This window comes from Botrytis fragariae (genome assembly GCF_013461495.1).
Source record: "Botrytis fragariae strain BVB16 chromosome Unknown tig00000001, whole genome shotgun sequence".
Taxonomy (NCBI): domain Eukaryota; kingdom Fungi; phylum Ascomycota; class Leotiomycetes; order Helotiales; family Sclerotiniaceae; genus Botrytis; species Botrytis fragariae.
The window spans coordinates 986600-1010604 of NW_023500987.1; the positions used below are offsets into that span (position 1 = coordinate 986600).

Consider the following 24005-nt stretch of genomic DNA (forward strand, 5'->3'; position numbering starts at 1 on the left):
GTTGTAGAACTGATGAACATTGGGTCCCAATCAAAAGTAAGAGTATATATGCGAGGACTTATAGGACTTGGGATGAGATTTATATGATGTCGGTGACCACAGACTTCATCTCACTTTCATCTCACGACTTTTCTTGTTTATGACGCGAGGGCATTTGCTATCTATATTTTTATATTCTGCTGCGACGGTATACTTTTTGCTATCACCGCAACGTTAGTTTGTTTACATACTCTGATTTACATAAAATCATTTTTACAAGCCCATTACAAAACCATCTCACAATGCTGATCCGCATACCCATAAATCTTCTTCTCCTGATACCTCTGGCAACCGCGAAGACCACAACTGTTACGACGGTCACAGAATCGGCAGCTTCTCAACCAACTTCTACATCATATACCTCCGATTCTCAATTCCAATCCGACATGATCGCGGCGCATAACTTCTATCGGGGGGAACAAAATGTTAGTAACTTGGAGTGGAATGATACCAGTGCAAAGATTGCGGAGGATTGGTCCAAAGGTTGCGTCTTTGAACATTCTGTACGTCGAGTCCTTTTTTTCTGTCTCCCGTCCCCTTTCACAAGTTGGGCACTTCACAAATGCAAGCCTCCAAAGTGATAACAAATAACTAATACCCATCACCAGGGCCGAGCGACAGGCGAAAATCTAGCAGCTGGCTATCCCAATGCGACCTCCTCCGTCGACGCCTGGGGTCTCGAACGCCTCAAATATTCGTACTCCTCTCCAGGTTTTAGCGAAGATACAGGTCACTTTACACAATTAGTCTGGTCAAACACCACATCTGTCGGTTGCGCGCGCACCAATTGTGCAGGAGAAAATGATACTCCGGGATGGTATGTAGTGTGTGAGTACTGGCCCGCGGGGAATGTTGTGAATGGGGGGAAGGGGGATAAAGAGGAGTTTTTTAGAGACAATGTGAAAGAGCAGGTTAAAGGGGAAGCGAGTGATACAGTGGAGAGTGGAGTTACGAGTGCGGGGAGTAGTATTGCGGGAGGTAGTGTGGCGGGGTGGAGGGGGAGAGAAGGAGAATTGAGATGGGGTGTTTTGATGGGAGTTGTGGCTGTAGGAGCTGCGGGGTTAATGTTTTAAGATGTATATTTGATCGGGGTTTGACGGAGAAAGGCGAATGGAGGAAAGGTACGAGAAGGGTATTTTGCTTAAGCGCGGTGTTTCGGGGTTTATATTTACCTTGGGAAAATGGATACAGACATGAGATCAGGCGTAGAGGAATCAATTTGGCGCTTTATGTAGTTGGAAGAATATACCCCATGATGTAGAAGAACGGGGCTAGGTACCTCCTCGATGGATTTGATAAGTCACAGGCCAGAATACATCTTAGCTATTTCTGTTCTGGTATACATACGATTTCTTCATTCATCATGGAAGTGATCAAATCAACTTTTCTTTCTTGTAAGTAGCTTGATGGGTCAGCAACATGTGCATTCGGCTAGAGTAGAAAATAGAGGAGATCAAAAAGGGGGAGGGGGAGGGGAGAGAGGGGCTGAACTCAACAGAAACTGAATCGACTTATGATTTTTTTTATTTGTTTCGAGGAGAAGCTTTGTGAGCTGGTGATATGAACTGTTTGATAGAAACAAGTGAGTTCGGGCTGGAATGTTTGGGGGAGCGGGGACATGTGATGTTGTGTTATTTGTGTATGCTTACCTATTTATCTATGTACACAGAGAACATCGCTTCGCTCTGGGAAGTTGGTATATATCTTGGTATTACTTGTTGTTCTTTTGCATGGCGCTTTTTGGAATAAAAAGAATGCAGTTTCAAGATTGAAGAGCGAAGAATCTAAGAGTACTAAAAACGTAAACTAAAAAATGAGGAAGAAGTATGTAGGCTAGGATTAATGCTTGTTTTATCTTAGCTGGGGGGTCCGTTACTCAGGTTGAGAAACGCCTGGGCAGATGCGTGTTTTTGAGTGAAAATGGGCGTTGAGAATTATGTTGGGTTAGAATTGGGGACTTGATTGCTTGAGCAGTTATTGCATCTTAAGTGATGGGTAGTAAGGCTGTGCAGAGTTACCTGTATTATATATTACCTAGAAGTTTAAAGCGAATCAAAACTCCTATTTATCCCCTCCCTTTTCTTTTCTTGACCAAAATGAATTCTCTACATCCTATGGATTTGTACATGTAATAATCGCATGCTGTCTAGCTTTTAAAAATGATGTATACCTACATCCTCATTCTGACCATATAATATTCTCTTCCGTCCAGTACTAAGCCCTTCAGTATTTGCTAGAGTCTATCGAGAACGAGAAACAGGCCCTTTCCATCCCAAGATGCGCGTTATAGATTGCTCCGAAGAATCGATGTGGTATTATTCACATTCCGAAGTCAGGATGCTAAAGTGTGTGAAGTTTGGGAATTCCGGTGAGCATATGTGCTAACATTGTGAGAATGGAGGAAGGCGTATCTGAACTTGTTGCCATTTCAGCTAAGATCTTGGGTAAAGCCTGTATCTCGAGTGGTTGCATACACCATTTGACTCCTGATCACGATTGAATCCCAATTTGATGCGTTCCGAAGACACCTCGAGGGCTGTTACGGTTACACTATCTGAAAATAAGGAAGTATCATCACAGTCTTCGTCATGTATGATTTACCGAAGCATCGAAAACCTTAGCAAAACAGGTCAAATTTACATGAAAACAGCAGAGTATTGTCGGAAGAATATATTCTTAGCTTGGTGTTACTTTATTGGACCAACAGGCATACATACATGTTGCCGCAATGAGCGAGGAATAGAATACCTATTATCTTTCCTCCCACCTCCAATAACATCGCATATCAGTCTATGTGAACCTGTGTGCACAACGAACTCATAGCCGAATATATCCTTCAACAATTTCCCGCTTCGGAGGAATCTGTGTGCACCCTTCACGGAGCACGATGCTGATAATTCATCGTCCGAGTCTAGTTAATCGACCAGAGAGGCACCCCTTTGCAGCCATTCCTCGCAAAATTGTCGATCCCGGATATAATTCAGGATTCTGTTGTTCAATTAGTTAGGATATCAAAAGTTAGAGAGAACTGCTTACAGGTAGTTGGATTCTCCCCAACCAGATAGTTGTCCCCAATCATCTGAGAACGCTTCCTTGCCCTAAAATTTTCAGGTAATTGTCTTTTTAAGGCCAATATAATATCCCTCAAGAACTCCACCGAGTAAAAAATCAAATCTCCTTCATGCAAGCTATAGGCAATGCCCCAGCAATTCTGCTCAATCACAAATCGACGAAGAGCACTCCCCTCAGTCGTGTTCTTATAGACATATCTATAATCATATCGATTCAGATATGGTTCACAAACGACGGCTTTATTGCACAGAACGCGCATAGTATAATTCTGAAGTCGGTGAATAAGAAACTTTTCGGCCAAAACCCAAAGCCTCAGCAGGACACTACCTTCTTGCATACACTGGACCACTACATTGAGATCGTCGAGGCGGTTGAGACAGGAGTCTGCTGAATGAAAAAGGTCGAAATTATCTCGGTAAACCCACTGTGTCAATAATCGAAATACCTCAGGGTCAGTGTCTTCAATGCGATAAGTTTGAGTTTGCCCCTCAATAAACATGCTATTGAAAGCCCGATTCCAGACATCCGAATGCTCGCATGCAACTTGCTTGTGAATCTGAAAGGTCTCTTGTTTGTCGCCTGTGCCAACGATAAAAGTGACCATTTCGTTTGGGGAAGAGAAGGGCTTCTTCTTAGGTTTTGGGGAAGGAAGAGATGTGATCTCCTCAGCCGGTGGCTTTGTTGACGTAGACATGGTTGCCGTTATGTTGTCGTTGAAGTGGTTATTGAGTGATTAGTTCGCGAGGCAGAGTTGGTACGGTGCTTTAATCTGGGGGAGATGTCAATTCCACTAATTATTGAACAGAATTGATTGCAGAAACGATGGAGAAATTATGATTTTGAAGGATCAGAAGAGTTATTATATGCTTGGTACTAGTCGGATGAATACTTAAGAATTCAATTTTGTTGTTGTAGAATAAAAATGAAACATAAAAGCCAATGAATGATGAACGATTAAAATGATTGAACTGACTTCAGTGGCCTAGAAAAAGTTGATATTTCAATCCAATCTTGACTGACCACTCGAATCGATGTTTCAGACAGCTTCAATTTATATAAAGACGCATAGAACAACGAGTTTCTTGCTGTTGAATTATAGCACTAATGATTAAAACAACTTCCTTCTCATCTTAGAATATGAATCTTCAATTCTCTTTCAAAAACGGAACCAACTACCGACATCCCAAACTCCTGCCCTTTCAATCCAAAAAAAGCCACACAATTCCCTAACACAGATTACCGTAATTCTACTCATTACTTCCCGCCATGTTCCTTTACACCTGTTCGCCTATACTATCCCATTGAAAAACTAGAAAGGTAGAAGCTCATCATCGTCAGACTTCTCACTTTCTCCATTTCTCCCCCTCGAATTCTTCCCAATCATATTAGATTTCTGACTTTTCAGCCACCAAGAAACCACTGCGATTTACCGCCACTTTTCTCCTTGTATGTAGATATTGTAGCTCCCTCTTTGCCCCAATCTCCCAGAGCTTGCCTACATTCGAAGTCTTCATATGCGGGGCCTACTTGTATGCAATCTAAGTCTGGACAGCAAACTCTGATGCCGCTTATAGGATTGCATTTCACTGTTTTCTTTTTAGTTTCAAAATTTCAAGAGATAGGTAAGAAGAAAGAACTTACTGTTCATTGGTTTACACTTGGGTAGTTCGTTGATATCGTCTAGTCTAGGCGGCATTTCGATTACTTCCAGAAAATCCCACTTGTTTGCTTCTTCTTTCTTCTCTTCTTCTGACTCAAGACTTTCATCCATATTCGAATTCAAGTTCGAGTTCTGTTCAAGTGACAGATGTGGTTTCAGCAATACATCCAGAGTTTCTTCGTCTTCGGACTTTACATCGGAAGGTGGACGGCATTCACTTATGCTTGAACTTCGGGACGTGTAGCAAACAAGTGAGGAGCAACAGTGTTCGCCTTGGTGAAAATCGCAAGATGCTATTTTTCCGGTAATGAGTTTTCATAAAAGTGTGTGACTCTGGAATGGGCAATACATACATCCAGCTTTACTACAAGTTTCCTTCGCAGTGATAACCTCATCACCCAGTCTCAAAGAAACCTCCATTTTCAACCCAACACCTTCACCAACCTCTTGATGTTTAGACTGATGAGCGAGGGTATTCAAAACCGCCGAAGCCCTATCCCCAAACGCTCGAAGGATCTCATGGAAAGTATCCAATATCGATCTAGTAATCGGAGGTGCATTTTCATTTTCATTTTCGCAAAAATGGATGCCATAACCGTCTAGTTGACATTCTAGGCCCGAGTTTCTGCAACAGCGTGCTTGGGCACAGAGACCTTATTTCGTTTTAGTATGGAGCGAGAGAATGAGATAGGAGGGGCTTTACCGCCTTGCTTGATGCATGCTCCATCTTGGGCGGTCGCTTTGGACCCGATACTTCCAACTGGATTTAAGACAGCAAAGGAGGATGCGATCGATAAGAAAAGTATGACTTGTAATATTGGGGCGATGAGTAGCATCTTGAGTGGCAATCTTTATCGTCTGTTATCGAGCTGCTATCTAATCTAAGGGGGGGCGAGGGTCAGTGAGTTTTAAGATCGTTGGTCAATGTTGATTTCACGATTCCCCGCATTCTTGGATCCCGTAAATCGGGAATCGCATTCCACGCACAATTTAAGTTTTGATGTTTTACATTCCAGGCCGTTGAAGCGCGGCAATAGATAGTGAATCACTAAAAAATCACGGGGTTTGTAATTAAAAATGGAGAATTCATGTTTGGATGGAATTTGAAATGATATTCTCGGAAGATGTTGACATAAATTTTTGGTGTGGCTTATACAATGCCATTTAGCCAGCGAATAATATGTTGCGCCACTGTGCAGATGTCTAGTCTATCAATACCTCTTTTTGGGGCGCGCTTAGAGAAGTGACGTTGGATGAAATGGTGAATGAAATTTCGATCGATTTGAAGCTTGGATAAGGGATTAAAAAATCTTGATGTCATTTTAAGATAGCTTTTGTTCAATGCGGATGAAAGTTGCCATTCTTGAAATTTGTAAAATCTTACATCAAAAATTTGGGCATTCGGTCAACCCTAGATGTTCAGCTCTGAATCAAATATGATCAGAATTCAGAAGAAAACATGAATATGATGAAGATTTGAAAGGCAGTAAGGGTTACTGTAACTCACTGGCGTCAGCTATAATGAATATATATTGTTGCTTCCTTTTTGTCTCCTAGGATGGAGTGGTCCGGATTTCAAAAGGATAAACTTTAAATCGAGGTCCGAGTGACAATGCTAGGTAGTCAGCACCCCAGAACTACCTATCGGGAAAGGATTTAGCGAAAGAACCCCATACTGTATGGACTCGAGCTACCATGATCGAGCGAATTGCGAGAGTGGATCGCACCTCGAAAGAATTGGAATTTGGAAGTTTCCGCTGAGATTTCCATCCGAGAATAGGAAATAGGACATATGAAATAGGATATGGATGATTATTGTTTATTTGTCGACTAATAGCTAACTGCTAGAAACGTTGAGGTTACAGTTGGACTTGGTCTAACGGGCTACCATACCTAGAGCCCGGCTACTGTACGTAGGTGTTGTTCTACTATGCAGGTCTGGTAGCTTCTAACCTAGCCTTGAATATCGGGTCACATCGTACACGGCCATACATGGATCTTCTCGAATGGTAAGCATGGGTAGGTACTCCGAAGCTACGCAAGAGGTAGCACGATCTAAATGGCACGATCTTCAGAGCTCTTTTTCATGACTTCCTCATCGAAATGTTCTTTAACCATCCTATTCATCCGTCTGATACCCATCAACAGTATGAATTGGTATGATGCAGCAGCTGTGTCTTAGCTGACTATCTATAGAAATCCCAGGTAACCTGGGCTGAGTTTGATTTCTTTTTACATGTACGAAGTACCACTTTTGATAGAAGCTCCCGTAATAACAATAACAAGTAACAACTCTTTACACCAATAGAGTTTGGAGAGTGCATTTACCCCATTCACAAAGCACGGGAAGATTTGTACCTTTAGGTCTAGCTTGACGTTTATGATCCTCTAAAATCTTGTAGCTGATAGATATCGTGAAACTTGAAGCCATTACTTAGGAAAGGTAACGTCTCCATGACAGCTAATGTCAGCATTATGAAGATTTAAGATTCGATGTCTTCTCAAATGCTACACAGGATTTGGAATTTCTGTACAGCGAGTCAGGAAAAGATCGACAACACCGATGTCAATGGCAAATATTGCACAATCCCATCGTGGCTTCCCGCTCGCACGGGCCACATGCTTCCTTTCCTGCTGCGGTAGTATTATTAGTAAGCTTCATTGACAGGCTTGTCTGGAAAGTAAACGGCAAACACTGTGCTACTCTACTCGTATATTCTTCACTCAATTTCTGATCTTGCTCTGCGCAATCATCTCCTCTATAATGAATGATGAGTATGGAGTCTACAGTGACGTCTCCTTCGGCTCAACAATATGCCCTTGAAGTAAGTCAAGATCAATAAGATATCTTGTCAACAGGTGTGAAGTAGGCTGGTTGTTGTTACAATGAGGCAAAATCTTCCATGATCAAAATTCAAGATAATAATGAACTCTCGTCTTTGTCACGCACGATCTTAGCCTTGCCAATTTCCACCTTTTGTGAATCCTTTGGTATGCTTTGATGAATTTGGAGGAGGGGTAACTGAGATATACTATACAAAATTCCAGATTGCTCCCATCGAGCCCATTTTAAAACATTTGTTTTCTTCTCTACATTCTAGAGCTCCTTGCACTTCACGCATAAAGTTTTCGGCATCCTTGTCATTACGGAGCATTTTTCGTGGCTGGTGTCGATAGGGATTCACTTCGATCTCCATACCATCGCGACTAACCATGGGATCGCTCGTCGAGCGGTCTCTCTGGACTTCAAGCTAGTCCAAGACTTTGCTCAAATAAAATTAGCTCCCATGCACTGATGGGGCAGTTCTATATTGATCACAGTTTCTTATCTACACGTCAACCAAGCGTTTAGAGATGGACATATTCAACATTCTGCTTGGTAGGATACAACATGCTGAATGATGTTCAACATAGATACAACAACTTCCAAGTCGGTGGTTTACCCATCGGTTGAAGAGTTTCAAGTCGAACGGATATTTCCCATTCGAAATCTTGTCAATGGAAGAAATTTCAATGCAGAATCAACCTCGCAGAATACCGACGATGTTTCTTCATCGAATTCAAGCTGTCGAGATCCTCATTTCGCTCAAGAGCCTTACGACAAAGATGACATTTTGAATGACAGCCATTCCGATGGCTCTAGCGAAACGAACTTCTTGCCACCACCTTACCCACCAATACCTCCCGATGACCAAATTCGCAGATTACCTGAAAATTCAATACATGACCATTCAACAGAAATTGGCGGTGGTGAAGGCCCATTCGAGAATGAAGATAGGAAGATATCGCAACGTTCACAATTGATCCCTTCGAAATCGGGTCCTCCAGGCATAGCCCCCGGCGAACCTGTGAGCACTGAGGAGCGGACATTTTTCAAATGTGAAGATGAACCTATACATATTCCAGGAGCAATTCAACAGTATGGTGCATTGCTAGCCTTGAGATACAATGATCAGGGAGATCTCATGGTTCGGATTGCCAGCGAGAATGCGTTCAAAATATTGAAATATACTCCAGAACAACTCTTCTCGTTAAATTCTTTCCTTGACCTTCTTGGCGTTGACGTTCGCGAAGACTTTATCGCACGAGTGGATCATGCTCTTCGGGCTGTCACCAAAAACCCATCTTCCGATACAAAGCTGGATATCTTCTCCATGTCAGTTGTTGCACACACAGGATTGGTGAATCTTTGGTGTGCGATTCATATATCTAAAGGCACAGATGATTTGATCATCTGTGAATTTGAACCGTTTTCTGATGAAATGTTTTTTTCTGATGAACCTCATAATACCACGAACGATTTACCCAAGTTGCCGACACGAACTATCGACAATGAAACAGTACTTGGAGAGCGACTGAAAAGTATCTCCAGTGGAAGCCAACCTCTTCGCGTCTTGCAGATTGCAAAACGAAAAGGCAGACATGCTGTTGGTTCTCTGGAAGTATTTAATGCTATGACACAAGCACAAGAACAACTTGCTGCGTGTACTTCGGTTCAAAAGCTTCAAGACGTCTTGGTGGGCCTCATATTTGACTTGACGGGCTTTCACCGAGTCATGTTCTATCGATTCGATTCCACCAAAAATGGATGTGTGGAGGCTGAGTTACTCAATCCCAAAGCCAGTGATGATATATTTAGAGGACTGCATTTTCCAGGTTCGTTTTTGGATGAATTTCCCCTTTCCTCCTCCTTTTTAAACGGATCAGCGATAACTTATAATTGATAGCTTCGGATATCCCTAAGCAAGCTCGGGAATTATATAAGATTAACAGGATCCGAATGCTTCATGACCGAGATGAAGAGACCGCACGACTAGTAAGCAACGTTTTAGTTACTTTGTTGTTGTTTTGCGTAGATAGTAGCTACGTAACGTTTTTCCTGTTTCCTTTTTTTTTGCCATGCGCCAGAAGCCACAACAATCAACTCCGCCTGAACAATTCCATGTCAAAAACTTGGATTCATTTCGAACATCAAGTTCAATGTATCTCAACAGTTTGGAGACGTGCTCCTCAAATACCCCAGCTAATAGATACGCCAATACGCTGCTCGAAAATCGTTGAGAGAATGTTTAAAGTGTTTATTGTTTTGAAGCAAAGCCGAATTTCGCCGTGCTGACAATACGATAGGTCTGTCGTGATCAGTCAGATTTTGAAAAGCCCCTCGATTTAACGCACGCTTATTTACGCGCCATGTCGCCACTTCATCTGAAGTATCTTTCGAATATGGGAGTACGGTCGACAATGTCAGTTTCCATTGTAATTGATGGCGATCTCTGGGGACTTATTGCATGCCATGGGTATGGCAGTCATGGCACCCGCGTAACTTTACCAATGCGCGAACGTGAGTATTCTCCGACCTGCCACACTTTCTTTGAGATTGTCTATCGAGATTGGTTATTGTCTCGAGACGCATCGGATATGTGTTATTTTCAAAAGAATCATTTACCACTTTACTCTGTTTCGAACAAGGAAGCTAACTGTGCTTTTCCTTGAATAGTTGCCAGAAATATTGGAGAGTGTGCCTCAACAAATATTGAGCGATTGTTGATGCATCAACGTATTGAAGCTCGCAAAGCACCACGTCAGAATCCAGGAAAGACACCTTCTGGTTTTATTGCGGCATCTTCCGACGACTTATTACGAGTATTCGATGCCGACTTTGGTCTTTTGAATATTCAGGATGAAGCACGAGCTATTGGAAAACTTCACCCCTATCGCGAGGCATTGGCGATTCTTGCATATCTACAGTCTCGCCACTTTACCGAAATTTTCTCCACGCACAATATCACAAGAGACTTGCCGAAGTTGAAAGATTCTCCAGGAATCAGCGCTGTAGCTGGAATACTAGTCATACCTCTTAGCACTGGAGGGAATGATTTCTTGGTCTTCTTCAGAAGAGGTCAACTTCGCGAAGTCAGATGGGCGGGTAACCCTTATGAAAAGATCAAACCTGCAAAAGGGCAGTATCTAGAGCCAAGAAGTAGTTTCAGTCGCTGGACACAGACTATCAAAGGCACTTCTAAAGTATGGAACGCTGATGATTTCGAGACTGCGTCTGTGCTAAGTCTTCTGTATGGAAGGTTCATTGAGATCTGGCGACAGAAGGAATCAACAGGACTCGATCGAATGACTCGCCTTCTATTGAAAAATACCAGTCATGAAGTTCGCACACCTTTGAATGCTGTTGTTAATTATCTCGAAATGGCACTTGAAGACAAAATCGAAGGTCCAACCCGCGAATTGTTAGACAAAGCTCACAGAGCTTCAAGATCCTTGGTTTATGTTGTTGACGACCTCCTGAAGCTCACCAAAGCCGAATCCGGCCCGGTAAATTCCATGAAAGATGTTTTCGATCTTTCAGCTACAGTTTCAGAAGTCATGTCAGCCTTCCAAAAAGAAGCAGTCCGGAGGAATCTAGATTTGACCGTCACTATTCAACAAGGTATCCCGGAAATGGTCAGGGGTGATGCTACCCGATTGCGACAGGTTATTTCTAATATTGCAAGCAACGCATTCCAAAACTCCGTGGCCGGTGGTGTCAAAATCGATATCAAACCCATACAGGTATGGCCAGCCAGCACTGTTATTTCTCTCACTGTTCAAGATGTGGGAATTGGAATGTCGGAGTCACAGCTTGATGAACTGTTCCAAGAGTTTGAGCAAATATTGGATGAGACTGATGGCTCTACAATTAAAAAGTCGGCACAACCACTAGGTGATGTGAGAGAGACACTTGGTATCGGCCTTGCTGTAGTTGCGCGATACGTTCGTAACTCCAATGGTCAAATTCGAGTACATAGTGAGGTAGGTAAAGGGACTATATTCGGTATTGAGTTACCTTTTGAACATGCACCAGCTGCATCGAGTGCTCAAGAAATTCCAATCAGTAGTACTGCTAGACAGATTCGTCCACTTTCAGATTCTGGAAGCAATTACGATGAGAGTGAGAGAATGAACTCTAGTCATACGATGTCGACTTTTGGAAGCACTCCGTTAGCTACACCGATCGAAGAGGGTTCATCTCTTACTACATCATTTTTCGATCTCGCAATGCATTCGAAAGAAGAATTTATCGAGCCACCATCCATGCGCCGAAGATCGAGCCTACCTTTCTTAACTATGATCGATCTTATGTCAACAAAAAAGTCGCTTTCGATTCTAATCGCAGAGGACAATCCTATCAACTCAAAGCTTCTGTATAAAAGACTCAGCAAACTTTTACATAAACCTGAAGTTACATCTGAAGGGCAATCATGTTACGATTACTACACGTCTGGAAACAATGATGTCGATGTCATCTTGATGGACTTACAAGTACGCCATCTCTCTACTCCCATCAAAGTTCAATATCGCAGGCTAACATTCGGTAGATGCCACTTGTTGATGGTACGAAGGCGACGAGAATGATACGCAAATTCGAGAGGGACAATCTCAGATTACATCAAATCAGGAGGAGAGTTCCTATTATTGCTGCTTCAGCCTCACTTACAGAGGAACAACGATTTGATTATATCGAAGCGGGGTATGTTTGTTTCCCTTTTTCAATCTTTCCTGAATCATTTTATGAGAGAAACTAATGAATCTTCTTTTTAATTTAGCTTCGATGGCTGGATAATGAAACCTATCAATTTTAGCCGGCTAGACTTTCTCCTACAAGGATTAAATAACCCTCAGCTCAAACAACGGGCTCTGTACATTCCAGGGATGTGGGAATTGGGTGGATGGTTTTTCGCTTGAACATTATGTTCTTGTTGTACAAAAGTGTTACAGGCGTGGCACATGTTATTCTGGGCGTTCTACACATTTCATGCTTATGTAGAGCCCCAAAGTTCAAACCATAGGTGTTTCGGGCGTTGGCCAAGTGCTACTTGGGAGTCTGGCCATGGCACTGCAATTATCTCGCCGGCTGGAGCAATGGATTAAGAAGGTTTCGATTTTGCGACTTTGCGACTTTGCCAACAAGAAGAGTTCTTTAGGCTAATAAAGGGGTGGATTACATGAATGTATAATATAATTTTCTTTGGATGGCGAATTCAACCACGGGGAAACGGAAGAGGGAACGGAGGGAAACATAGATATGAAGTGACTTATGGGGCTTGAGCCGGATGATACGATGCAGGATTCGGTTACAGGATACTCGACCTGCCAGATGGAAGATCAATGAAAATATTCTTGGGATTGGGGATGAATAGGTCTGGGATTGAACGTGAGAAGAAAGATGATCAGGGTACTAGAATTCAGAAGCTCCTTACGGTCATGAAAGCTATATTTGTGATGGTGATGAAACTGATCTTTGTGTCAATGGTGCATGCATGCTCTCTTTCGGAAAGCTCAACACACGAATTGGGATTGATTATTTGATAGAAGTCTAGAATGTCTTGGAATACAGTGTAGATAGTGGTGATTTGATTTGATTTGACGTGAATTGTGATTTGATATTTTCTCGAGCTCCCCTGTTTTTCCAAATCGGAATCAATTGTTATATCCTCTCGTCCAAAAGATAGGACGGGAGTTTAATTGCAAAACGCGGCATCAATTGTGGTGAAGTTTTGGCATTTTGTCACTGGGTCTATGATGGGGTTATAGTGTATTGATGACTGCAGATTTGGTAGGTAGTCAATTTGAGTCGAAGAGTCATACCTGGTTATTGTAGTGATTACCAGTTGACAAAACCTTTTAACCAGTGACAATGTGAACTCATGTAGATGGGAATTTTCATCGCTCGTTGTATGTGGGTTTTTGGTATCGATTTGTTGCCAGCCCCCTTCGTTTCATTGTCGGGAACTATATGTAAAGTTAGAGATATTCGATCATGTGAATCTAATAGTCTTGATAATGACTAGGTAGGTACGGCAGAAATTGCTGGGTGGGCTGGGAGTGGTTCATGTAGATGACGTCATGAAGCTAGAGTTCTAGCTAACGATTCTCGATACTCGATACTCGATACAGACTGTAAATATTTCATATATACCGCGCGTAGGATTTGTAGGATTCGGATTGGCGAAGTCCTTTCGTTGAAGATCTATCTAGTGGGCATATTATTTCTATGCCATAGCAATAATTAAGAAATACAGCAAGTCCTCCTGCTTGGGTGCGAAGTGCTTCCTAAGTCTTGCAATTATTTCCAACTAAATGCCTGTCGTCTTTATTTTCGACCATCATATGTGAAACATAGTACAATACTACAAGTTCTAACGGGTCTTCCCTAAGCTACATCTATTCAGTTGCCGGCTACGGTCCATTTGATGAGGAGTGTCATGGGATTCAATTCGTTCAAAGGGTTTGTTCTTAGCCGTAGTTGGGGTACTTCCGAAACCCTAATCATATACGAAGGATTTACCTAGACTCAATACTCGATGCTCTTTGAAACTTCACCACAGAATTACTCCCAACACAAAAGTTTTTGATATCTGTTATACTTAATCGTTCATTGATGGAGTTCCAATCCCACTCTAGGCAAAAATTACAGCACAGTTGTAGCATCTGTTCATAAACTCTGGATGGTTAATTGATAGAAACCCAATCAAACGCTAGAGTGATAAGATCTTATTCTTCATACAATTGAAAGATGTATTAGATATTTCGTATTACTCACTATAAATAACGAACAGTCAACACCTGAACTGGCTCGGGATATTGAAGAGGGGCTATAAGGCCTGGACATATGTCTGTGACACGTGAAGGGCTTACCATCGAAAACGTCATCTAGTCTAGACATATCGCTATTTCATTGCCTAATTTGTTTGCATTGGAGCATTCCAAAGAAATATATATGTCAACTCGAGGTTCATTATCCTTAGAGATAGTTATTAACACTTATCAGAGAATGACACTCCGCTGGCCCTCTGGGAGCCACTGCCGTGGAGGCAGAACAAATACTTCATCGGATAGAATGTCTAGATGTTCAACCATCAAAGTACTATTTGATTGTCTAGTCTGAGTGAAGTGGGATATTGGAAAGAGCTACCCTACGTCAACTGCTAAGTTTGGAATGCGATATGTCCTCCATTGGGTAGAGTGCGTATAGATATCTAGTTCCAAAGCACTATTTCGTTGTCTAATTCCAAATCGGACATTAAGAAGAGCTATGGTGTAGATGATGTGGATGATATGTGAATAGCTCGTTATCATGTGCTTAGTAAATGATCATTTCCTAGTCTGGTTAGAGCAGAATATTTAGTGGACGATAGTCAAAATCTGTAGCGCACAGGGATTTCTATAATACTCGTCTCCCGCCCGGTCCCTCTTACAACCTTTTGTCGCGTTCTGATTGTTTACTTTTGATTCAAAACATTAAAATCTGTAAAATTTGTACATTGTACCTTCTCAACAATCAATTAATTTACGACATGGCTCGCAATAACTATGAGGATACTTTATCCTCCATCTCAAGTTCTCAAAATCTCCCGCAACGACCCAAGAGTCGATTTCAATCCAACCGTTCCATCAGTTCCTCCTCATCTTCTCGTGATCTCAATTTAAATTCAACAAATACTCAACACCATACCGTCAGCGACGACAGTCATAACACTCTCAATTACTTTGATCCCGATGATTCCGCAGAGCAATGCTTCATGTCAACTGAATTGGATATCGAAAGACTGAAGCGTAAACAAACACAACGCCCGGATATTGACATTCGCGATACCGCAAAGAAATACAATCGATGGAGCCCAAGAAGAGAGCCCGAAATATCTGCCAACATTGTGGATTTCAACAATTTTTTCGAAGACTTCACAGGAGGATCTTCTCAAATTAATGGAACAAATAACAGTTCTAGATTGGCATCCAAACTTCAAAGATTGGACAGATTGGACCAAGACCATACACCTTGCCGAATTTCGAAATCGAAAATGTCCGAACGATCAAATTCACTCTCGAAAAACAACTCCAAAATGAACACTAGAGCAGCACCTGAGTATATCCAGCCTGCAAATACACCAAGACGAGTTGTCAAGAATACACTTGACGACCACGAATTTTCCTTGGATCTATCACATCCAATCCATAACAAGGAGAACATCCTACCTAAACAACGAACACATATTTCAGCAAGCTCCCAGCATGAGAAGATTGCTCAAGCTGATTACAATGAAAGACAAGTACTTGCAGAGCTCGAAACCCTTATCAAGGACCATCCAGCAAACGCATCTATCAAATCTGGCAGATTTGCTAAAGCTGCCAGCCCAACCTTTACAATGTCCACTACTGTTAATAACTCATTCGCAATTCCGGAAGTCCACAACATCACCAAGTTGGTAGACACCACATCAACTTCATTACTTAGAAAAGTTGATATTCTTGAACAACCCGCTCATCCTATGGGAAAAGAGGAGGTCGACATTTATCGCTCCATTGACGAACTTCAACAGCAGGTGGCTATATTGTTGAATGAACGCAAGGAGCGCGATTTTGTTATAAACTCTCTCCAGAAGGAAAGAAGGGAGCGGGATTCTATCATGTCTTCTCTTCAGAAAGAACTGAATGGGAAGAGCGACCAAGATAACGTCATAACTACTCTTCGCAACGAAAAAAAGGCACAAGACGCCATCATATCCACCCTCCGCAACGAAAAAAGAGCACAGGATGAAGTCATATTCAACCTTGAAGACGAAAAACGCGCACACGATGCAATTACAACTACTCTTCGCACACAGAACAACCACATGAACGAGGCCATCCGAGAACTCGAGCATGATGCCCACACACAGCGCCAAGAGAATGAGCAGATGATGAAGTCTATTTCTAATGTCGAGGCTATGGCAAGATCACATCAGACAGAGAAGAAGGCAATGGAAAAGACCTTGGCCGAAATGTCTTCCTCAAATGAGGAACTCAAAGTCGATATTGAGAACATCTCAAAGCAACGGGATATGGTTCTTGCTCGTTACAAGAACCTTGTCGAGCGATTCGACACTTTACAACATTCAGCATCAGCTGAGACATCACAACGTCCAGTAGATGCTGAGACGTCGCAATCCAAGGAACATGAAAACATTGACCTATCACCAAATCAATTACCTAAGACGAATGAGACATCGAATGGGCAGGAGAAGAAGGTCCAGCATGATGAGGAAGAGGAAGAGGAAGATTGCGATGAGGCTGACATGACCATACGTCCCACCATGGAGCCCCAACTTGCGCTGGAGCAGATCATGGCAAACGTACGCAAACAAATTGAGCAATTGAGTGCTCAACATGCAGCTAAATCGGCTGAATTACGTGCTCTGGATAAGAGCAAAAATCTCAGATTGAGAAGATCACTTGCGGAATCCTTGAAGTTGCTTGTCGATCAGATTTCTTCACATAGCGATTTTCTATATCGTTTGAAGGATGTTTCTTATGCATTCTGATTTGAGAGAAGCGAGGATGGATTAAAGTGTTGTATTAAATGTTTATAATGGAGTTGGGGGTATCAAATGGTATCTGGTATGGAACTTGGTCTTTTGCTTGTTTTATATTCAATGGAGTAACATGAAACACCATTGGGCTCCGAATGAGAACTTTCTCTCGTCTTGTTTTTCTTGTACTTGCTATTTTTGGACAGGAGTTTTCAAGGAATAGGATAATGGAGTGGTGTGTTGAGATTTTTTGTTTTCGAAGGAGTTATTTTAGGAAAATTCAGTATCGATACCACATCACGAGGGACTTGGGTTTAAAATAGGACAAACGGATTACAATTAGCATTGTTAGTATAGGAATAACAATGAACATCAAAATGAATAAATAGTCCTGCTAATCATCTGAGGTTATTCTTTTTGTGAATCTTTGACTCTGCCTTCCCCGAATGATCGCTGAGGTAAAAGACAAGTAAATTGGTGCGGGTGCATATAGACATTCAACTTTGTTGGCCCAAGTATTCAAGGATGAGCTTGCTCACACTGAAACCGGTGATGGGATATTGAACCACCCTGAAACTTGACGAACGGGTAGGATAGGTGAGAGGGAATGCGAGAGGGGATGTGAGAATATGGGGAAAGATAGGTTGGTAAGTGGGTGTTGATTCGGTGAGATTCGGCGAGATGGGATAGGGATAGGGATAAGGATGTATTTTTATTCTGGACTTTTTGAGTAATTAGCTCATTCCCTTGTTGCCAGCCAGTCGGCATGTAAAATACATGGATTCGAGGGGAGACAAGAAGAAATAGGGATGTGGATGAACTATGGTATATGATGCTAGACCAGGCATTCATATATCAACTTCATGTATTGTGGATATTACTCTGCAGGAAATTCAGAGTTCGTAAGCAAGAAGCAAAATGTACAATTCATTTCCAGGGGGTATCAAAATTATTCAAACAGCCTTCTTTCCCTCCAACGCCAATGCAGCCCTTTCCATAAATGCATTGAATGCCTTGATCTGTTTGAGAACGCCTCCATCATCACTTGCACTGCTTGCTTCAGAAGCGATAAGTTTCAGCATGAGCTCTATATTTGTTTTTCCGTCATCCGTATCATCGGAAGAAGATTTTCCTCGCTCAACTGCAAGTTCGATATCATGAACTGTTGTGTTGAGAACTTCCCGTTGCTGTGATGTGAGGTTAGCGAAAGGTAATCTTGACAGGTCGGGAGCATTACTTGAGCATCATGTGAGTTTTTCTCATGAGCAATTCGGATTCCATCCATACGTAGAGCGACTTTCTCTCGTTCTGCTCTTACACGAAGGATTTCCTCTCGCAAAGAAAGCTTTTTTCTCTGGCCCTCACGCAGACGTTTCTCAAGAGAGTACGAATTGTCGAGGTTGATTGTCTTGGAAGACATTAGCAAGGAAGGCAATTATTAGTAGTCGAGTACCTACATGTTCTAGAAGGCGGACTCGCAATTCTTTACCAAAACTATCTACAGCTCGCATCTTTGTTTTGTATTCAAGTCTCTGAGCAGCGTCCTGAGTTTTGACAGCATTATCCCCAAGAGTTTCTAAGCCAGCAGTAACTAGCTCTTGGCAGATTTGACCAAGGACATCCACCGCATTGACGCCTGCTCTTGTTGCACATGGTATTTCGGAATTCAGAATCTCAGCATCCGAATCGTCATCATCGTACACAGGACCTTTTGTTAAACGATGTACAATCACAGGTATCGGGCTTCCTTCGCGAACCTTTTGTTTCTTGTTCTTTTTTTCCGCCCTTTGAGGTTTGGATTTAGGAGGTGCTGGTTGGCGTTGCTGTACTGGACTAGTAACTTGTCGAACCCTACCTCGCTTTTTCTTTGCGATGGGAGATCTAGGAGGTGCAGCATCTTCTGGGATAGATTCATCGGAAGCGACAATATTTCTGGATATTCTCCGTCCTCGACTTTTCTTCAATGTTACTGCAGCTTCATAATCGTCTACCGCTTGCGCTTTCTCTGTACTATTTTCGATCATTTCTTCCTCGTTGATTCCTACGTCTTCTTGCAAAGCCGATTTTCTACGAGATCGTCTGGGGTTTTGAGGCAGAACTTCCTCAATATCGTCGTTGGTGGTATCCAGTGGGTCCGCTGAAGTAAGAGCCGATTCATCTACGGCTAAAGGTTCGGAAGATGGCTCGTCTCTCTTTCTTTTGTTCCGTGATGGACGTGGCGGCTTTTGGGGGGATTTCATTGCATTCACTACAGTGAGAGCGGTTGCTTCTTCTAACGTCGTGTTTGCGCCCACTAACGAGTCTTCCTCGACTTCGGCCTCTTCCACTACAATTTCATTTGAAAGGTCTCTTTCGATGGACTCAATTGGCTCGGAAAGTAGATGGGTAGGTGATAGGGCGGTCTCTGCCATTCCTGATTCTGAAACATTTTCCTTCAACGTTTCTAATATTGACAAGTTTGATTGATCCGTCACAGGTTGCTCTAGCTCTTCATCTTCTGGTAAATCATATACATCTTTCCTCGCGGAACTCCGAGAAGACCGCATACTCCTGGTAGAAGAAGATGGTGGTTCATCAGTCTCCAACTTCCTTCTCTTTGCGGACGTATTTGCGTCATTCCCAGTGTTAGATCTTGTAACGTCATTCGATGGTAGGCCTATTATATTCGAGGATCTATCGCGGCTTCTGGTCGCAGTAGCAGGTGTTTGACTTATGGGCTGTGAAGGTAACTCGGGTTGAGGAGTTTCTGGATTCGCTGGAACTTCTGGAAGTGAATTTGGAATTGTTGTAGTTGGAGTTGGAACTGGAGATGGTTCTGCTGCCGGCGGCGGTGCAGCAAAAGCTGGTAACATAAAACCAAAGTCGACATCTTTGACTTGACGTCTACACAATCAATGGTCAATTTCGCATGACGAAGAGGGGTTAGAACTTACTGGGCACCTCCTCGTAACCGTTGTTGCATGCGCTCTTCTCTAGCTATGAATCAATTAGCATCAATTTATTCCAACAACCAAATATCGACTTACTGGAATCCATTTCTACTTGATTGGGAGAGGAAGATATCTCTCTCTCGTCATTGAAGTCGCGTTTGTCACAGAGTTACGCGATTGTCTAATGTTTCAATAGATTGAGGTTATGATATTATAGATTCATTCTACAGCCTGCTTACCCCACACCTCGTCGCGCTTGGTTGCCCCGGCAATGTATTATTATCACCCAGTATATTACTGTACACACGACTACTTCATCCAATCATCCAGATGCTCATACAATCCTCTGAGGTGGCGTAGTGAAACGCGTTGTATTGCTATTGAAATGCTTACTTTAGTGTTACCAAGTTGGCTCCCTTTCATATTATTTCAAAGTTCTTTTCATTTTGCAATTCATTGGATGGTACCATAATGAATTATATACCAATACCCTCCTTCATCAGCAAGACTCTTCAAGGAAGAAGTCAACCCAGGGATCAAGATGTATCATCAAAAAATCCCAATCCCTTGAGTTATCCTAAGAGTTCTTTACCTTATGATTCTCAATTGTTCAAGAATCCATCATCGGAGTATCGAGGCTGTCCTTTCTGGGCATGGAACACAAAGCTCGACAAGGAACAGCTCCTCCGTCAAATTGATTATTTCGCAGAGATGGGGCTGGGGGGATTTCACATGCATGTTCGCACTGGTCTTGATACAGAATATATGGGAACAGAATTCATGGATTTGATACGTGCTTGTGTTGATTATGCCGAAGCTAAACACATGTTGGCTTGTTTATATGATGATGATAGATGGCCTTCTGGAGCTGCGGGTGGAAAGGTTATCGAGAAATATCCCGAGCATAAAGGAAAACACCTCCTTTTCACACCTCATGCTTATGGAACAGTACCACTCGGCGGGTAAGTTATGAAACAATCAAATTTCCCTCATGTTCTGATTCAATTCATCAACAGAGGTGCTCCCGCGTCTGCCAGAGCTAGTAGGAGTGAGAATGGATACCTCATAGCAAGGTTTGATATCGAGTTAGATGACAACGGTACACTACAATCAAGCCGTATTTTGGAAAAGGACGAGCACGGGGAAAACGTGTGGTATGCCTATGTTGAGACGAATCCCAATTCATCTTGGTTCAATGATCAAACATACATCGATACTCTTAGTGAAGATGCAATGGCTCGCTTTATTGAGATGACGCATGAATCTTACAAAAAGAAGTGTGGCGACAAATTTGGAACTGTTATACCCTGCATATTCACCGATGAGCCTCAGTTTGCTACAAAAATACGTCTTCCTCATCCCCGAGCTAACGAAGATATATTTCTTCCATGGACCACTGATTTGCCGAAAAGCTTCGAAAAAGAGTACCATGCTGATATTGTGGAATCCTTGCCACAAGTTATATGGAATCTTCCGAATGATAAACCAAGTTTATCGAGGTATCGATATCATGATCATGTTTGTGAAAGATTTGTCTCTGCTTTTATTGATCAAATTAGTGGTTGGTGTCGAAAAAATAACTTGTACCTCGACGGACACATGATGGAAGAGCCAACACTTTATTCTCAAACTACAGCTCTTGGTGAAGCTATGCGATGTTACCGAAACATGGACATGCCTGGCATAGACTTACTTGTTGATGGTGTCGAATACAATACAGCAAAACAAGCCTCTAGTGTTTCTAGACAAATGGGTCGTCGAGGTACAATGTGTGAAATATATGGTGTTACTCATTGGTATTTCACATTCGAGGGCCACAAGGGTTGCGGTGATTGGCAAGCAGCTCTTGGTATCACTTTCCGCGTTCATCATCTTGCTTGGTTAAGCATGGCTGGAGAAGGGAAAAGAGACTATCCGGCGTCCATCAATTATCAAAGTCCCTGGTACAAAGAGTATGGTTATGTTGAAAATCATTTTGCAAGAGTTGGTGTTGCAATGACCCGAGGAAAACCTGTTACTCGAGTTGGAGTCATTCATCCGATTGAGAGCTATTGGTTATGCTTTGGTCCTGATCAAAGTGGTGATGAGGCAGGATCTCGTGATCGTGCATTCTCCGACCTCACGAACTGGTTACTTCATGGTTTAATTGACTTTGATTTCATATCTGAGAGCTTATTGCCAACTCAAACGAGTAGAACCCAGAGAGGCAGAAAGCTGACAGTAGGATTTTGTGAGTATGAAGTGATTATTGTGCCGAATTTACGTACAATCAGATCATCAACTCTTGAGGTCTTACAAGCATTCTCAAAGGCTGGCGGGCATGTAATCATTGCTGGTAGTTCGCCCGAGTAAGTGATAACTGCTTTACAATTATTGGCTCTATTGCTTCCTGACTCATAATTTTTGTGGTTGAAAAGTACTAATTGAATTCTCTAGATTAATCGATGCCGCAGTCCCATCAGAGAAGCCTACAATCAAGCATAGTATCAACGTATTCTGGAGCCAGCAGAATATTTTGTGTGTACTCAATGAATATCGTGATCTTCGAGTCACGAATGAGAATGGCTCATCCACTGAGCATTTATTGTATCAGATGAGGGAAGATGGAGCTGAAAGATATATTTTCATCTGTAACACAGATCGTAATTCTCCAATCATGACGAAGATTGAGCTGAAAGGCCATTGGGATATTTCAGAAATGGATACTTTCAATGGAGAAGAGGGACCAATGTCCAGTCAACTTGCAAAGGACTGGACGCAATTGCACCATAAATTTGAAGGATGCGCGAGTCTTCTTATGCGACTGAGACCAAGGATAAGTCAATATATCACAGAGGTCTTACCATTGAGTAAGACTTCTGAGAAGACCCCTACACTTGAAGGAGATGTTACTCTCGCAGAGGTAGAACTTTCTGAGCCAAATGTTCTCATGCTTGACTACGCGTCCTACAAACTAGATTCCTATGAACACTGGTCAGATTCCACCGAAGTTCTCAGAATTGATAATGCTATTCGGGATCAACTGCAATTACCTCACAAAGGAGCTGCATTTAGACAACCTTGGTCGGTACCGGCTTCAGAAAGAGCTCCTAAGACGCATGTAACCATGCGTTTTCTGATAATATCAGCATTTATGATCAACGTGCCAACCAAACTTGCACTGGAAGATATTCAAGGAATGAAAATAAGAATAAACAGGACCGATTTGGATTCCCAAAAATTCAATGGTTGGTGGGTTGATGAAGACATCCGAACTTTGGAAATACCAGCCTACACAATCAGGCCTGGAAAGAATACTCTTACGCTTTCTTTTCCTTTTGGAATCTTGACAAATATTGAACGCCTTTATTTGTTGGGCGACTTTTCTGTTGGTAATAAGCATAATAGTTCTCTTGGTACAGACTCATATTATCTCCAACAACCGAGAACCGTATCTTGGGGAGATATCACCAAACAAGGTCTCCCATTCTATGCTGGAAACTTAACCTATATCTGCGATATATCAATACCACCAACGAGTCCTGACACAACTGTTCATCTTTCAGTACCTGGCTATTCTTCACCAGTACTCGTCGTGGCTTTAGCTGACACAAAACAAAGGCTTGGGCGTATAGCTTTTCAACCTCGAACACTAGATATCACATCTCTTGGGTCAGGAAAACATAAGATTGCAATAACAGCTTTTGGGAATAGGTATAATTCTTTTGGGCATGTACATTTACCTGACGGACTTACGAACGGTTGTTCCCCGGATATCTGGAGAAGTAGGTTGTTCTATTTGCCCTTTTGCCTTACGCTCATCTACTAATTGAATTAGCTGGTGGAGATTGGTGGACGGATAGTTACAACGTGAAACCTATTGGTATATTGGAATGTCCGAGTTTGAAGTCGGAGATGAAGCTTATTGATGTGGCCGATGAAAGCAATGAGGAAGGGTGGGAAGTGATTGAATGAGCTCTGTCT

At 42.3% G+C, this 24005-nt stretch overlaps 8 protein-coding genes across 8 annotated transcripts; 4 read left to right on the forward strand and 4 right to left on the reverse strand.

Moving 5' to 3' along the window:
- Positions 1 to 281: 281 nt before the first annotated feature.
- On the forward strand, positions 282 to 1112 carry Bfra_000308 (putative extracellular scp domain protein; the record flags this gene model as incomplete). The annotated part of the gene is made up of 2 exons (XM_037330752.1): positions 282 to 542; positions 648 to 1112. 2 exons carry the CDS (start codon positions 282 to 284, stop codon positions 1110 to 1112), a joined length of 726 nt encoding a protein of 241 aa, XP_037197085.1.
- A 1842-nt stretch (positions 1113 to 2954) lies between these two features.
- Bfra_000309ia (uncharacterized protein) lies at positions 2955 to 3805 on the reverse strand (the record flags this gene model as incomplete). Its single annotated transcript, XM_037330753.1, has 3 exons — positions 2955 to 3027; positions 3076 to 3137; positions 3263 to 3805. The coding sequence occupies 3 exons, from the start codon at positions 3803 to 3805 to the stop codon at positions 2955 to 2957; spliced, it is 678 nt and encodes a 225-aa protein (XP_037197086.1).
- Positions 3806 to 4512: 707 nt separating this feature from the next.
- Positions 4513 to 5607, reverse strand: Bfra_000309ib (uncharacterized protein; the record flags this gene model as incomplete). The annotated part of the gene is made up of 4 exons (XM_037330754.1): positions 4513 to 4697; positions 4753 to 5064; positions 5125 to 5424; positions 5475 to 5607. 4 exons carry the CDS (start codon positions 5605 to 5607, stop codon positions 4513 to 4515), a joined length of 930 nt encoding a protein of 309 aa, XP_037197087.1.
- A 1219-nt stretch (positions 5608 to 6826) lies between these two features.
- On the reverse strand, positions 6827 to 7202 carry Bfra_000310 (uncharacterized protein; the record flags this gene model as incomplete). The annotated part of the gene is made up of 3 exons (XM_037330755.1): positions 6827 to 6948; positions 7021 to 7065; positions 7100 to 7202. The coding sequence occupies 3 exons, from the start codon at positions 7200 to 7202 to the stop codon at positions 6827 to 6829; spliced, it is 270 nt and encodes an 89-aa protein (XP_037197088.1).
- Positions 7203 to 8172: 970 nt separating this feature from the next.
- Bfra_000311 (putative histidine kinase-group viii protein) lies at positions 8173 to 12508 on the forward strand (the record flags this gene model as incomplete). The annotated part of the gene is made up of 6 exons (XM_037330756.1): positions 8173 to 9427; positions 9499 to 9587; positions 9899 to 10112; positions 10269 to 12085; positions 12142 to 12293; positions 12370 to 12508. 6 exons carry the CDS (start codon positions 8173 to 8175, stop codon positions 12506 to 12508), a joined length of 3666 nt encoding a protein of 1221 aa, XP_037197089.1.
- A 2612-nt stretch (positions 12509 to 15120) lies between these two features.
- On the forward strand, positions 15121 to 17124 carry Bfra_000312 (uncharacterized protein; the record flags this gene model as incomplete). Its single annotated transcript, XM_037330757.1, has 1 exon — positions 15121 to 17124. The coding sequence occupies one exon, from the start codon at positions 15121 to 15123 to the stop codon at positions 17122 to 17124; it is 2004 nt and encodes a 667-aa protein (XP_037197090.1).
- A 941-nt stretch (positions 17125 to 18065) lies between these two features.
- On the reverse strand, positions 18066 to 20148 carry Bfra_000313 (putative at hook domain-containing protein; the record flags this gene model as incomplete). Its single annotated transcript, XM_037330758.1, has 5 exons — positions 18066 to 18299; positions 18350 to 18520; positions 18570 to 19995; positions 20046 to 20088; positions 20139 to 20148. The coding sequence occupies 5 exons, from the start codon at positions 20146 to 20148 to the stop codon at positions 18066 to 18068; spliced, it is 1884 nt and encodes a 627-aa protein (XP_037197091.1).
- Positions 20149 to 20513: 365 nt separating this feature from the next.
- Bfra_000314 (putative glycoside hydrolase family 2 protein) lies at positions 20514 to 23996 on the forward strand (the record flags this gene model as incomplete). The annotated part of the gene is made up of 4 exons (XM_037330759.1): positions 20514 to 21004; positions 21059 to 22390; positions 22479 to 23806; positions 23860 to 23996. 4 exons carry the CDS (start codon positions 20514 to 20516, stop codon positions 23994 to 23996), a joined length of 3288 nt encoding a protein of 1095 aa, XP_037197092.1.
- Positions 23997 to 24005: the final 9 nt, after the last annotated feature.